The sequence below is a fragment of the Berghia stephanieae genome, chromosome 5, assembly GCF_034508935.2.
Source record: "Berghia stephanieae isolate SIO BIC M18660-M18661 chromosome 5, UCSD_Bste_1.3, whole genome shotgun sequence".
NCBI classification, from domain to species: Eukaryota; Metazoa; Mollusca; class Gastropoda; order Nudibranchia; family Aeolidiidae; genus Berghia; species Berghia stephanieae.
In genome coordinates this window covers 23,281,780-23,295,888 of record NC_088364.1, presented here as the reverse complement: position 1 = coordinate 23,295,888, position 14,109 = coordinate 23,281,780, and the positions used below count along the sequence as shown (strand labels likewise).

At 38.8% G+C, this 14,109-nt stretch overlaps 2 protein-coding genes across 4 annotated transcripts in view; one reads left to right on the top strand and one right to left on the bottom strand.

Moving 5' to 3' along the window:
- LOC144972617 (17-beta-hydroxysteroid dehydrogenase type 6-like) overlaps positions 1–14,109 on the top strand; it is a 99,370-nt gene that overhangs the window by 57,061 nt on the left and 28,200 nt on the right. For all 3 annotated transcript variants that reach the window (XM_078914056.1, XM_078914054.1, XM_078914055.1), the window contains exons 2-3: positions 3,501–3,722; positions 12,808–13,020. In XM_078914056.1, the coding sequence (XP_078770182.1) occupies positions 3,512–3,722; positions 12,808–13,020 (424 nt within the window). In that variant the 5' untranslated portion in view covers positions 3,501–3,511. The remainder of the gene's footprint in view (positions 1–3,500; positions 3,723–12,807; positions 13,021–14,109) is intronic.
- Positions 1,722–2,294, bottom strand: LOC144973893 (uncharacterized). The gene has a single exon (XM_078916779.1). The coding sequence runs from the start codon at positions 2,292–2,294 to the stop codon at positions 1,722–1,724; it is 573 nt and encodes a 190-aa protein (XP_078772905.1).

The following is a 14,109-nucleotide window of genomic DNA, read 5'->3' as shown; positions in this document are numbered from 1 at the left end:
TCTGTGATGAGCGGCTGGTCTAGGAGTATGTAACTGTGCCTTGGCTGGGAATGTCGTCAAGAATTCAGTCGCCAACCAAGGTGAAGAGTTGGTAGGAATTAACTCGCCGGGAACGGTCAGTGGTCCGCCATAGACTAGCTCTGCCGACGAATAGCCCAGGTCGTCATTGGGAGTAGTTCTGATGCCAAGTATCTAGGAGTACCCAAGGTAGTTCCAGTTGGGACCTGTGAGTTGTGCCTTCATAGCTGCTTTGAGCGTGCGATGGAATCGTACAATCATCCCGTGGGCTGGGGATGAAATGACGTTGTCCAGTGGAGTCAGACTCCAAGGCGTTTATTCATTTCAGTCCACAAAGCTGACGTGAGATGTGATCCGCGGTCCGATGATATATCTCCAGGGACGCCAAAACGAGAGATCCAACTTCTAACGAGATCCCGAACGCATTCGGCTGTTGTAATAATTTCTATAGGAATTGTCTCCGGCCACAGTGTATTGCGATCAATGATGGTTAGAAGGTATCTGTGATTGCAGGACGGAGGAAGCGGACCGACAATATCGATGTTGATATGTGAAAACCTGTTGTCGGGTACGGTAAATGTTTCAAGGGGCGCTCGAGTATGTTTCTGAATTTTTGATGATTGACACTCATGACACTCCTTTACCCAATTGCTAATTTGACGTCGTAGGCCATGCCACATGAATTTGTATGCGATGAGTTTGACAGTGGCCTTAACCCCTGGATGCGAAAGGGTGTGAATAGCCTCGAACAATGGGCGTCTGAAATCCGGAGGAACGATCGGGAGAACTCGGCCAGTTGAAATATAGCAAAGCAGTTCGGGTCCTTGGTCCCTCAATTTGGTCTTGGATATTTGCAGGTTTGTGAGCGCTGTTTTGTAGGCTTGTATGTCCGCAATTGAACTTTTGCTGCAGCCATAGCTGTATAGTCGATACCCATTAGTGGCAGTGACCGCGCGAGAGACGCAATCAGCAACAACATTCTTCTTTCCAGAGATGTGTCGAATGTCAGTGCTGAACTCCGAAATAACAGAACGTTGCCTTTCTGACCTGCTGACCATAGCTCTGTGGCCTTTGACATCACATAGACCAAAGGTTTGTGGTCTGTGTAGATTTGGTTAGGCTTGTTCACCAGCAAGGAAGGATTGGTTCATTTCGTCAGACCAATTGAGAGTTTGGCGTGGTTTGGATGTTTTCAGAGTATGATAAAAAGAGCGCAGGGTTGAAGCGATGTTTGGGATAAAACGGTGGTAAAAGTTTATCTTAAAGTGCTTTAACATTTTTTGGCTGGAGAAACTTCTTTATCGCCTGAATCCTAGAAGGCATTGGCGCTAAACCTGACGCGGAAACTTGATGGCCCAAAAGATCAAGTAATGTAACTCTGAAAGAACAGACCTCGAGTTTGATCACCAGCCCGGGATGGTTTAGCCTCTGGAAAACCGCACGAAGGTCTTTGAAATGAGATTGGGCGGAGGAACTGGCAACAAGAATATCGTCTAGATAAACGAACTCACAATCTACTTCCTGTAGCACCGTGTCCATAAGGCGTTGAAACGTTTGTGCTGCGTTTTTTAACCCAAGCCAAACGGCATGCCCAAAAATTCCCACAAACAAAGGGCGTTGTCACTGCCGTTTTCGGTAAATCTTCCGGAGCCACTGGGATCTGATGATATCCTCAAACGAGGTCAATTTTTGAGAATATAGTCTTACCGACCAGACGGGCCGAAAAATCCTGAATGTGGGGAATAGGGCATCGGCCCGGCACTTAGCCTTCGATAATCGCTACATGGTCGTGAGCCTCCGTTGGCTTTTTGAACGATGTGAAATGGGGATGCCCAGGGACTGTTTGACTTCTGGACGATACCCATCTTTTCCATTTGAAGAATGAATTGTCGTGCTCGGGCAAAGACAGGACAGCCTCTGGTCGGTATGAAATGTCTAACACCTTGCTTGGCCTCGGCGGTGCTAAAAGTAGGCAGTAAGAGCTCATGGTAGTCGTTGAGGATTTTACGGAACTTATTGCTGTCAGCCTCAATCAATCGGCGCCCTCGAATATCAACCAGCAGGTTGTGTTGACGTAGAAAATCTGCCCCTAATAGGGGACGCTTGACATTAGCCGATGTCAAGCGTGCTTTGAAAACACGTTTGCCAAAACGAAGGGTTACGAATCGGGAACCATAGGTCGCTATGGAAGATCCATTGGCTGCCAGTAAGGAAGGTCCTGACACTCTTTCGGCTGATGACGCTGGTGTCACAGAAACTTTCGCACCCGTGTCCATTAAGAATCGTCTTTTGGAAATATCGTCCGTGACAAACAGTTGTGTCACTTTCGATTCTGATATTGTTGTTGGGTGGAATGTAGTAGAATAACATCACGGACCAACAGATGGGTTTTCTACTGCTCGCCCGCGCTTCGGTTTCCCTGATATTTCTTATTTTTGAAGCTGTTGAAGTGCTTACATGGATTAGTGCAGCGTCGGGCATTTGATCCAAAGTTACGATGAAAGCAGCATATGGCATCGATTACAGGCAAATCGGTAGGTGTCGATACCGGTGGTATCGGGTTCAGCGTTTTAACTGAAGAACACACTCTCATACTTGGTGTCAGAGAGATATATAGAGATTATCGGCCTCTTTCGCAGTGCTCGGTAGTCCGTTTTATTAGGGAATTAGCCAGGGTGCCTCGACTCGATTCTGGTAACAGCCGTAAAAATATGTGACGGAAAAGGAAGCACGGTCTATGTTCCGCTAAAGGAGCCAGCATTTTGTCCATTAGTTCGGAAGGTTTGCTATCACCTAGCTCTTCAATATCCAGTAGAATGGCTGCTTTCACCGCTTCTGATCCGTACGGGTGTCATACTTACTGTTCAGAGGTGGCGAAGATATGACGGCTAATGATCTATATGCTGTAGCCGTATCAAGCGCTGCCACTACGTGGTAGTATTTTGTTCCGTCTGTTGTGATCCCACTCAGTGCAAACTGTGCCTCAGTTTGCGTGAACCAAGCAGAGGGGCAAGTGGTCAAAACGCTGGGAGTTCAAGTGCTACTGCTTCTATAAACATGATGTCGTCACAGTTGGATTAAGAATGAATAGATCACGTCGTGGTCACACGAATAAATAATACTAAAGAAGGTTTTTGTGTTAGAAGTCAACACCTTTAATCTTCTAGAGGAGAACGTACAGGAAGAGCTGACGTGACGTAAACAATATGTAGGAAACAGATAAGATACAAGAATTTGGGTTGGAGAGTGCAACAGTGTACACCACATTATTATTATTATTATTATTATTATTATTATTATTATTATTATTATTATTATTATTATTATTATTATTATTATTATTATTATTATTATTATTATTAATATTATTATTATTAATATTATTATTATTATTATATTATTATTATTATTATTATTATTATTATTATTATTATTATTATTTTATTATTATTATATTATCATTATTTTGTTATTCTTTACAGAGTGATTGACGATGAAATTCCGAACAAGCGTTGCTATTTTCCTGGTATTAAAAGCGATCTGCGTTTATTGGTTCCAGCCCTGGCCTTTTACCATTTTGACTTCATCAACACTGTCAGCAACTCTCTTCTACATTTCTCTTTTTTGGGGAGCAACAGCTCTTTTGTGGACCACACTGCCACAAAGATTCATCGACCCCGCTGGAAAAGCTATCTTTATCACTGGTTAGTAATGACGATTATTTATCATTTCCATGGTGTGACAAAGGCTGTAACTGCTGTCTTCTATAAAATAGGAAACGGTATGGGCTTCTCTAATATAAATCGTCATTTTTCATGGTGAAATGAAAATACTGCATCTTTTCTCTCTCTCTCTCTCTCTCTCTCTCTCTCTCTCTCTCTCTCTCTCTCTCTCTCTCTCTCTCTCTCTCTTTTTTTTTTTTTTTCTTTTTTTTTTTTTAAGTCACACAAATTTTTAAATATTTTAATACCTCAATACCAACAACTCTCATAACAAGAGATACTACTTACTGTAGGCAGTTAGATATTCCTTCTTTATGGATAATGATGGTTTGCACACCGCTTTTATATTGAAAGGTTGTTTTCATAAAGTAATTTAATATGAAGAGACTCAGAAGAGTTAAAAGATGAATTTTCCACGTGAATAAAATTCAAAATGGTCTTATGACTAACTAAAATGCCACCGCCCCGCTGTTTTTCTCTGTCACACTTAAGATAACGTAAATGTTGCTGCTCGAAGCTCGAAGAAATAATCAACAATGTGAAATTGAATGTAAGGTTCAATTTAATATACGAAAACAGATAGAATGGACGTTTCGGGTGTCCCCTTTATCAACAAAACAGGGTGAATGAAACTCTACAGACGACTCATGATTCGTCTGTAGTGTTTCATTCATCATGTTTTGTTGATAAAGGGAAAACCCAAAACGTCCATTCTATCTGTTTTCGTATATTAATTAAATTGAAGGTTACATTCAATTTCACATACTTGTTTATCATCTAAGGTATGGACACCCGGTTGGGATAAGTTCATTTAGCACAACGAGTGAATTGTTTATATTCAACCATCACTCTGTAATGAATATGTAAATGATGCTGCTCGAAGCTCGAAGAAATAGATAATAATGTGAAATTGAATGTAAGCTTCATCAGCATCACCTAACGTACAGGACGAGACGTGAAGCCTATTAGGCGATATAACAGATTTTGCACAGAGACAACGGCTGTCAACGGCTATGGGCTCATTTTAATCTGAGTAGGTTGAGAGAATTTGAGTGAAGAGCCTTTTCCAAGGACTTACTTATCCAAATCAGAGACTAACTGAGCTCCAGTCCTTCGGTATTGTGCCATGACGTAGAAGTTAGATGTTTTTTACAGTGTGTTACTGATGCTTGGATTTTGTGTGTGTGTGTGTGTGTGTGTGTGTGTGTGTGTGTGAGGGGGGGGGTGCATCTCAAGTCTTCAAGATGTTGACATTCAAGGAAGTGGGGTGTTACAATAGTCAGATTTTTTATTAATGGCGCGTCTTTTTCTGGTTTTTCTCAGCCGTCCCTCTATCAAAAGTTGTAAAAAATTGTGTCAACCTCTGACGCAATTTGTCTTTACTGAATCTAGATTTTGGACCATTTTGATGCAATTTTTAAAAAGTTTTCTTCTTTAAGACCTATAAAAAAACTACTTTAAAACAGCTGACATAAAATTCGAGATTTTACATTGTAAAAAATGAAAACAAGTTACGCACCACAAAGTATGAATGAATTCATCGAATTTCCAAAAGATCTTGTGCTGACGTAGTGATTATGAGTTCACGTCCTACTTCTTTCCAAATAATAACAATTCGCTTTAAGTGTTATAAACATACAACTTATGTTTTTGTATTAAATTTTGAATTTATTATTTATGGCGTATTATCTACATCATGTCGCAATACCAAAGACTGATATGAAATCTCTTGCTCTAAATCATTTGAAATAGTGATTGTATACTCAATATTGTCAAATTAGCAAACACTGTTAATATAACTTTGACAAATTTTTGTCTATGCATGAACGTTTCACTGGGCCTTTAAAGGTTTTAAAAACATATTAGGCTCTTAAACAACACGATGCGGTACGGAATCTCTATCCGTTTTACTCTCGTAAAGCTGCGAAAAGAAATCTTCTTGTATCTATCGATAAGTCATTAAAGAAGTCGGAAATATTTTTGGAATTTCACAACACAATCAACCATGAGAAAATCGTTATCGAAATACGACAGAGAGATCACCAGTGTAGAATGACGTGGCAGGAAAAGGATCATTGATAACTTTGATATGGATATCATCCAAAGATGTATGAGTGAGCGTAAATATACATCCGAAAAAAAAATATTGGACCTCTGATTATTCAAGCAGAAAAAGGACCATGGGTTCTGGAATCAAGGGGTCAATGTAAAGGCGTTTGAAGACTGACTAAATATCGTTTGCTGCCCTCCATTGAATCACCCAGCCGTATTGTATTGCTACGCTACCATTCGTTGGCCCATGTCACTTTAAGGCTACAACTTTGGCAAATATAAAAACTGACATGATTTCATTGTTTCAATCAGACATATTCTATACTCCAGAGTAAAAAAAGAAATGAACCAAAAACAGCTTTCAAAGCAGACTGTCTAATCATGGAGTTCTGACACGAGGTTGCGCGACTTCCCCCATATCACTGTGAGCGCAATCCAATCGAGGTCATTGGGCTTAAGTAGAGGGAAAGATTGAGAGAAGGAACACCAAATTTACTCTTACCGACGAGGCAATAAATGATAAAGAGTAGACTGAGGAAAGGCATGCCTCAACCTTCACAAACTAGAGAAAAATTACATTACATAGGATAGAGTGATGCTCGGAATCTTTCTGGAGTCGTTTCATTTCTCCTTTTCATCATCCTCGTCATCAGACTGCTGATTGATGTGTCCAAAATTTCTTGGTTGTTGTTGTTGCTATTGTTATTGTTGTAGTTGTTGTTGGTTGTTGTTATTCTTGAAGAAATATTTGTGGAGACACTGTCTCATAATTGATGAATTTTTACTTTTGACCAGTCTACATTAATTTATGTAATCCTCTTTGGCATAAACACAAGCTCTTTCTCAAACTTTTGCAATCAAAATTATATTGGAAGCGCGTTATGTTTTCCTTTGTTTTCACCAGTAATGTATATTGATAGTTATAAAATGTAGATGTCTGATAGTTAATAATTGCCATTCGTTGCTTCATATTCAAATACTGCACGTATATCGTTTACGCTTCAATTAACCGAACACTCCAGTTTAACGAATTCCTTTAAAATGGATATGCGGAAAATTCATAATTTTGATAATGTAAATCCCTGAGTTCCGATCCTTACCTGTTATCGATTTTAATATAGCTGTAATAAACGAAATCCTTTCCTATTGTTTTAAAATTCATAAAAAAATATTTTTTATTAAGACAATTTGATTCAGAGGTTCATACAAATTTTTGCAGCTATGCATCGGGGGGCAGCTGAGAAAAAGAAGAAAAACACGCGACATTTATTAAAAATCTGACTATAATTCATAAAGGGATGTGTCTTTTGTAATTTTGCTTAAATAAATGGCTAGTGAGCGGTAAATGTTGTTTTTGCTTAGTTGAAAGATGATATGTTGCTGGTGTCTTCTGATCTATCAGTCTTTATGGGGGTGGTCATATGCGTAGACATGAATTTACCCATGGTGCTCATTGCCCAACTGTTCATACATCTTTCTCTCTTATTTGTTTTGATTCTTTGTTTCGTTGTGTCTAAGAATACTGGAATTGATGGTTGCAAAAGTGTTGATCCGAGTTTGGCTAATCTGTCTGCATTATCATTTCCTGTTATATTCTAATGTCGCTGTATCCATTGGAGATATAAGTCAATTCTGTGTGTTGTAAGGAATTCATCTAGTTGAGATCTTAAGCTAATGGAGGTTGATGAGAGTTTATTTAAATCCAGAGCTTAGAGAACTGATTTGGAGTCTGTGAAAGTGATAATGTGGCTCTCTTGAAGGATTTAGCTGAAAAACACAGGAGAGGAGTCGCAGTGAGGCTTCTGTTGCAACTGGCTCTGCCTCGTCGTTTGAGCAGGAGCTTCCGCAGGAATTGAGGATCGTTTCACAGATTTTATCTGGGTATTCTACTACGAACCCAAACCCAGCATTTTCAGTTCCCTTGTGGGCAGATCCAGCTGTGTAAACATATATAGTCTGGGTATTCTTATATTGTCTTCATTGGAAATGTTTGTATTTCTGATTTGTTTTTATTTCTTCCTGTTGTTTCTTCATTTATTTTTAGAAGTTTTAGTTCGATTTTTGAAGGTTTTTGAAAGATAAAAATGATATTTCTCTGTTTCTGGGAGTCTGTGTCTTTCGTTCAAGTTGTTAGCAATATGCAACAGAGATATTTGTTTTAATCTTGTTCTTCGTCTACATTTATCTGCCTATCAGTCGAAAAACTGGAAAGAGATTGAAGAGGTTCTAAGCAAAGACACCACCCTCCTGAAACAATACTTTGATATGTGCAACCTAAAAATGAATACCATCAAATCAGTATCCGCAAACGTCCACTTCAATAATCCAGAGGCAACAAAAGAATTGAAGATCACAGCGGAAACTCAATACTACCTCCAGACCCGAATCCTAAATACCTTGACATTACATTGGACAGACAACTAAATTATTGGAAACACATTGAGGGAACTGCAAATAAAATCGCAAAAAGAAACAGCAAAACTCGCAAGAACCACCTGGGGAGCCTCACCACAGGTACTGAGAACGTATGCTTTGGCACTGTGCTGCAGTGTAGGAAATACTGTGCCCCTGTTTGGATTAGGAGCCTGTCACTGATTTTATGACATTAAAATATAAAGATATTTTCAACTACAATCGGACTATTGATTTTACAAAAGGTCCCCACAAAAGTATAGCTTTAAATTATTAAACAAGTCTGCTGATTAAGTTAACTTATAGCTTTATTTTAAAAGATATAGAAAATGTCAAAATTAAAATGAAAGGTTTGACAACCAAAACGTACCTATTCAGTAACATATAAAGACAATACAATACACACAAACAAATCTTGTCTTGTTGTCGTCTCGGGTTTGTTCCTCTGCATTCTTGAAACATCGTTCTGATTTTTTGTGAAGACGTGTAGCATGGACACTACTTCACGATCACGACCAAACAAATATTGAGAACAACTGTGCTTCTCAAATTTGTTTTACGTACAAGACTTAGCCCTATCCTTTTGGATCTGGATAGAGACTTGACCAACTCAATTGTTAACGGGCATCTTTTTACTATTACACTCTTTTATTGAGATGTGATATTACGACATATGTCGCCTTTTAATTCGTCACCGACCGGCCAGCTTTTGATATTTTATAACACAGTGTTTGGTCTTCTGTGTTATATTTGGTTTATTCTGAACCGGCCTGTATGACACAGTTTCGGCCTTCTCTGTGTTATAATTTATTGGGACATATAGTAACAGATTTGCCTTCTCTGTAGTATGATTTTATGGTTTTGGTCACCCGTTTACGGACTTATACAGTACAGTAGCCTGCACTATACCTTGCTATTCTCCGTCCCCGAACGTATTTCACACAATCAACCCTGCATTGTGTGAAGAATAGCAAGTGATGTTTTTCGGCCTGCCATGGGTGTATATAACCATGATGAGTAGTATTCATATGACGACTGAGAGGCTTTGTCATCACAAGATAGAATAGCAACAGGTTTGAAAAATAACAATTCATGGTCGCCTAAAGCTAATATCCCGTTGAGACTTAAACTCGTTCTACAGTAACGTGACTGAGTCCACATGTAAACTGCATTGACATCCGATTAAGAGAATCAATGAGAATAATAACAGGATGTATCAAGTCAACTCCAACTCACCACCAAGTCTTAGACGACAAGACGTTAATCAATGGATGCATGCAAGAATTGATGGAGGCACAGATAACACTCCTATAAAAATAATCATAACGGGAGCACTTTCAACAACAAAACCCAAATCAAGAAGACCTTTCCACCAAACAAAAATGGCAGACTTCTGAGTGGAGGAGAACTGGGGAGAATAAATCTGGAATAGGGAAACACCAAGAGGAGGAAACATCATAAAAGATCTCACTAAAAGAATGCCTGCATTCCACAACGCCAGGAAATACTGGGTTTCATCAAATCGCATCTTAAAAGGACATGGCAGACCTGCACCAAATATGTGCAGATGGAAAATTGGGAACAGTGATGCCTGCCGGAAATGTCAGGCAGCTCCAGAGACCAGCGACCACATTATCCTCCACTGTCCAGTCACTAAACTTGAAGGTGGCTATGAAACAAGCCTTGGGGCTGGGTTGACGAAATGAATTTGGAGGTTTAGCCTAGCCATACGCTACTACTACAACTACGAGTACTACTACTACTACTACTACTACCACTACTACTACTACTACTACTACTACTACTACTACTACTACTACTACTACTACTACTACTACTACTACTACTACTACTACTACTACCACTATTACTACTACTACTATTTATCTGCCAGAATCCTGTTTGGATTGTTTTCATCTATTCGTTTTTATCCTTCAACCATTTCTAGCACTGCTGATTCTCTGCGCAGTACAAATGGTTCCACATCCGTGTGTATTTTACATGCTGCTGTGGGTGTCGATGGATGTGCATCTCAAGTCTTCAAGAGGTTGACATTCGAGGAAGTGGTGTGTTACTGATTCATTGGGATCGTATAGGGTCGTATCCGAGGGAATCAGGCTATTTCTATTGTCCAATTAATGCTATTGAAATGGGGATAAACTCCAGCTTTATTGGCCTTATGGATCTAAAAGACTGCTTTCTTATGTCCATTTACATCGGAAAGTAAATTTACATCAACCCAATCACAGACTTCTTTCAAGGGCCAGCAATCATCAAATCTGAAGTTAAAGAGGCCTTGAAGCAAATGAGCAAAGGAAAAGCCATTGATGTGGACAACATCTCAACAGAAGCCCTACAAGCACTGGGAAACTTTGGTGAAGAACAACTCACAGACCTGTGCAATGATATGTACAGCTCAGCGTACATCCCAGAAGACTTGAAAACATATGTCTTTATAGTACTACCGAAGAAATCAAAAGCCACAGAGTGTTCAGATCACCGAACCATTAGTATTATGTGCCATACCCTAAAGCTCCTTCTAATCATTATTCTCAGAAGAATATCTGACAAGATCAACAGAAATGTCGGCCCAGAACAGGCAGGATTTAGGAAAAACAGTGGTACTCGAGAGGGCATTTTCAATCTTCGAATGCTCATAGAAAAGTATATAGATACTCAAAAAGATATATATGCCTGCTTCATTGATTATTCAAAAGCCTTTGACACCGTTAAACACAAGGAGTTGATAGAAAGTCTCAGAACCACCGACATAGATGATAACGACATTGCTATAATATCAAACCTGTACTGGCAACAGGTAACAAAAATCAGAATCAACAACGATATTTCTGAGCCCCTAACCATTCAAAGAGGAGTACGTCAAGGATGTGTATTATCCCCAGCATTCTTCAACCTATACACAGACATAATATTCAGGAACGTGGAACACCTGCCTGGTCTTAATGTCGGGGGAGTGAATATTAATAATCTCCGCTATGCTGATGATACAGTGCTTATAGCAGTAACTGAACACGATCTACAAGCCATCGTAGATATAGTCAAAACTGAAAGTGAAAAGTTTGACCTGCTCATGAATGTGAAAAAAACAAAGACAATGCTATTTAGCAAGAGAAAAAACAATGGGAAAATATCAATTGAAATAGATGGAAAGATCATAGAGCAAGTAGAGTCATTCCAATATCTAGGAGCATTATTGACAGAAGATAGAAAATGCGATGCAGAAATCATCAGACGAATTGCATTGGCCAAGAGTAAATTTTCAAAAATGCATTCCCTAATCACATCCCACGACCTATCACTTACCACAAAAACACGTCTGGCAAAATGCTACATTTGGTCAACATTACTTTATGGATGTGAAACATGGTCTCTGACAAAGACACTAGAAACGAAACTCAGAGCATTTGAGATGTGGACCTATAGAAGAATTGCAAGGGTATCCTGGAAGGAAAAGAAAACAAATCATCAAGTACTCCAAACTTTAGGAATAACATCAACAACGATCATTTCAACTATTAGAAAGAGGATAACCCGATATTTCGGCCACATCAGAAGGCACAACTCACTACAGAAGACCATTGCAGAGGGAAAAATAGAAGGCAAGCGTGGTCGAGGACGAAGAATGACAAGCTGGCTTGGAAATGTCGCAGCGTACGTAGGAAGCCCCATAAATCAATGTGCGAAACTCGCAGATGAGAGAGAGAGAGAGAGAGCTGGCAAATCATGATCTCCAACGTCGTGTCCGACATGGAACATCGGTAAGGTAAGGTAATTCGTTTTTATCCTTCAACCATTTCTAGCACTGCTGATTCTCTGCGCAGTACAAATGGTTCCACATCCGTGTGTATTTTACATGCTGCTGTGGGTGTCGATGGATGTGCACCTCAAGTCTTCAAGAGGTTGACATTCGAGGAAGTGGTGTGTTACTGATTCATTGGGATCGTATAGGGTCGTATCCGAGGGAATCAGGCTATTTCTATTGTCCAATTAATGCTATTGAAATCGGGATAAACTCCAGCTTTATTGGCCTTATGGATCTAAAAGACTGCTTTCTTATGTCCATTTACATCGGAAAGTAAATGTATTGATTACTTAATAACCGGTCACGTTTTCTATACTATTCATGGAGTAAGTCGTCAACATTGTTTACGTATCGACATAGGTACTATACTCAGGTCTAAGAGGTGTTTATTTAAGTTTTTATTTGGTGCTAAAGAACAAAACGTTTAATATGGCATTTAGCTGCTCTAAATTCAGCATTCAGTTGAAACCGCGATTTTTAAAGTTACAAGTCATTTTGCTTTAAAACATATTATGGAAGGATTGAAATATTAATTAAATTACTTTTTATTTATTATTATTATTATTATTATTATTATTATTATTATTATTATTATTATTATTATTATTATTATTATTATTATTATTATTATTATTATTATTGTCATCGAAGGGAACTAGTAAAGTTTGAATCATAAATGAGATTTTTCCATAGCGTATTGACCATGGAAAACCCAACCGATTGAACTGTAACATTACAAACATGATAATATTCGGGTTTTTGATTTTCTATTTCAAATAGGTTGTGACAGTGGCTTTGGCAAGGAGTTAGCCCGCCTCCTTGACGCCAGGGGATTCCACGTCTTTGCCGGATGTCTAGCCCCTGACCGACAAGGAGCCTTGGGGCTTGTTGAGGAATCTTCAGATAAACTCAAAGTAGTACCTATTGATGTTACAGATGATTTTCAGGTATCCAAGGCTGTGCGATACGTCAAAGCCGAATTGCAAGATAACGGTATGTCGCCATTATAAGTGTATGGGTAGGGCTATTTTTTAGTCAGTTTTTTTCGGTACAATCAGCTGATTTCGAGTGGGCCGAGTTCGATTCTCGATTCACTTTCGATTTTACTCTTTCGAGAGCAAAGCTTGAATGTTATTTTGGCTGCAACGGTGTCTTTATTCTCTTTGGATTATTTACTGTGACATATTATACATATATTTCTACTTCGTGCTGGATTATCCTTAATTAATTGTGTTTATTTCATATTATTTTTACTTTTTACACGTAATTTCATGCTCTAGCCTCGGCTGAGTCAACGGTGAACAGATTACAAACACACATCAATAAATTTACTAGACTGTGATCTCTTTTGTTGTCAAGTTTCACCCTTCAGACATTATTTGCATTTTCCCATCATTCGTCTTTTTGCTGCCTTAGTTAATTTGCAAGAAGCTTAGCCCTCTCGGGTGAGGTAATTCTTGGCCTTTCCTCCACATTTATTCGCTGTATTGACTGACTACTTCTCCATTGCCTGTTAGTTTCTTTTATCTATCACTATTTCAATCGAATTTTAAAACATTCTTAATTGTTATTCAATCCATATATCACAATGTAGTCTGTCTCATTAAAAACAAGTAGGGGTGGGAGAAAGAGTGGTGGTGGTCCCATGCTAGTTTACATCAAATTTATTATGTCATAGGAAGTCAAACCACTTGATGTAGTTGGTTGGTCTCTGGTGTTTTCAATCATGGTACCGAAATGTTCTATTTTTGGTTTCAAGACAACTACAAAGGAAACATGCGACCGAAGCAGACAAGCAGAAAGTATCAGTTTATGGATTTTCATTGAAAGACAAAAATTCTTTGCAGTCTACCCAATGATCTCAAAACTCATGAAGTGACAAAGAACATGGATGTTTGTGCCTAACATTGGCCACCAAATACAGCTATGGTACAACGAAATAGACACATTGTCCCTGCTATGCCACAATCGGTAACCCAATATTCACAGTAAAACCCTTCGACCTACGTGTAAGGCCTTGTCTTTTGTTCGTTCAGTGGAACCTAATCAGCTTGCAGAATTTGAAAGATTAAATAAATTTCA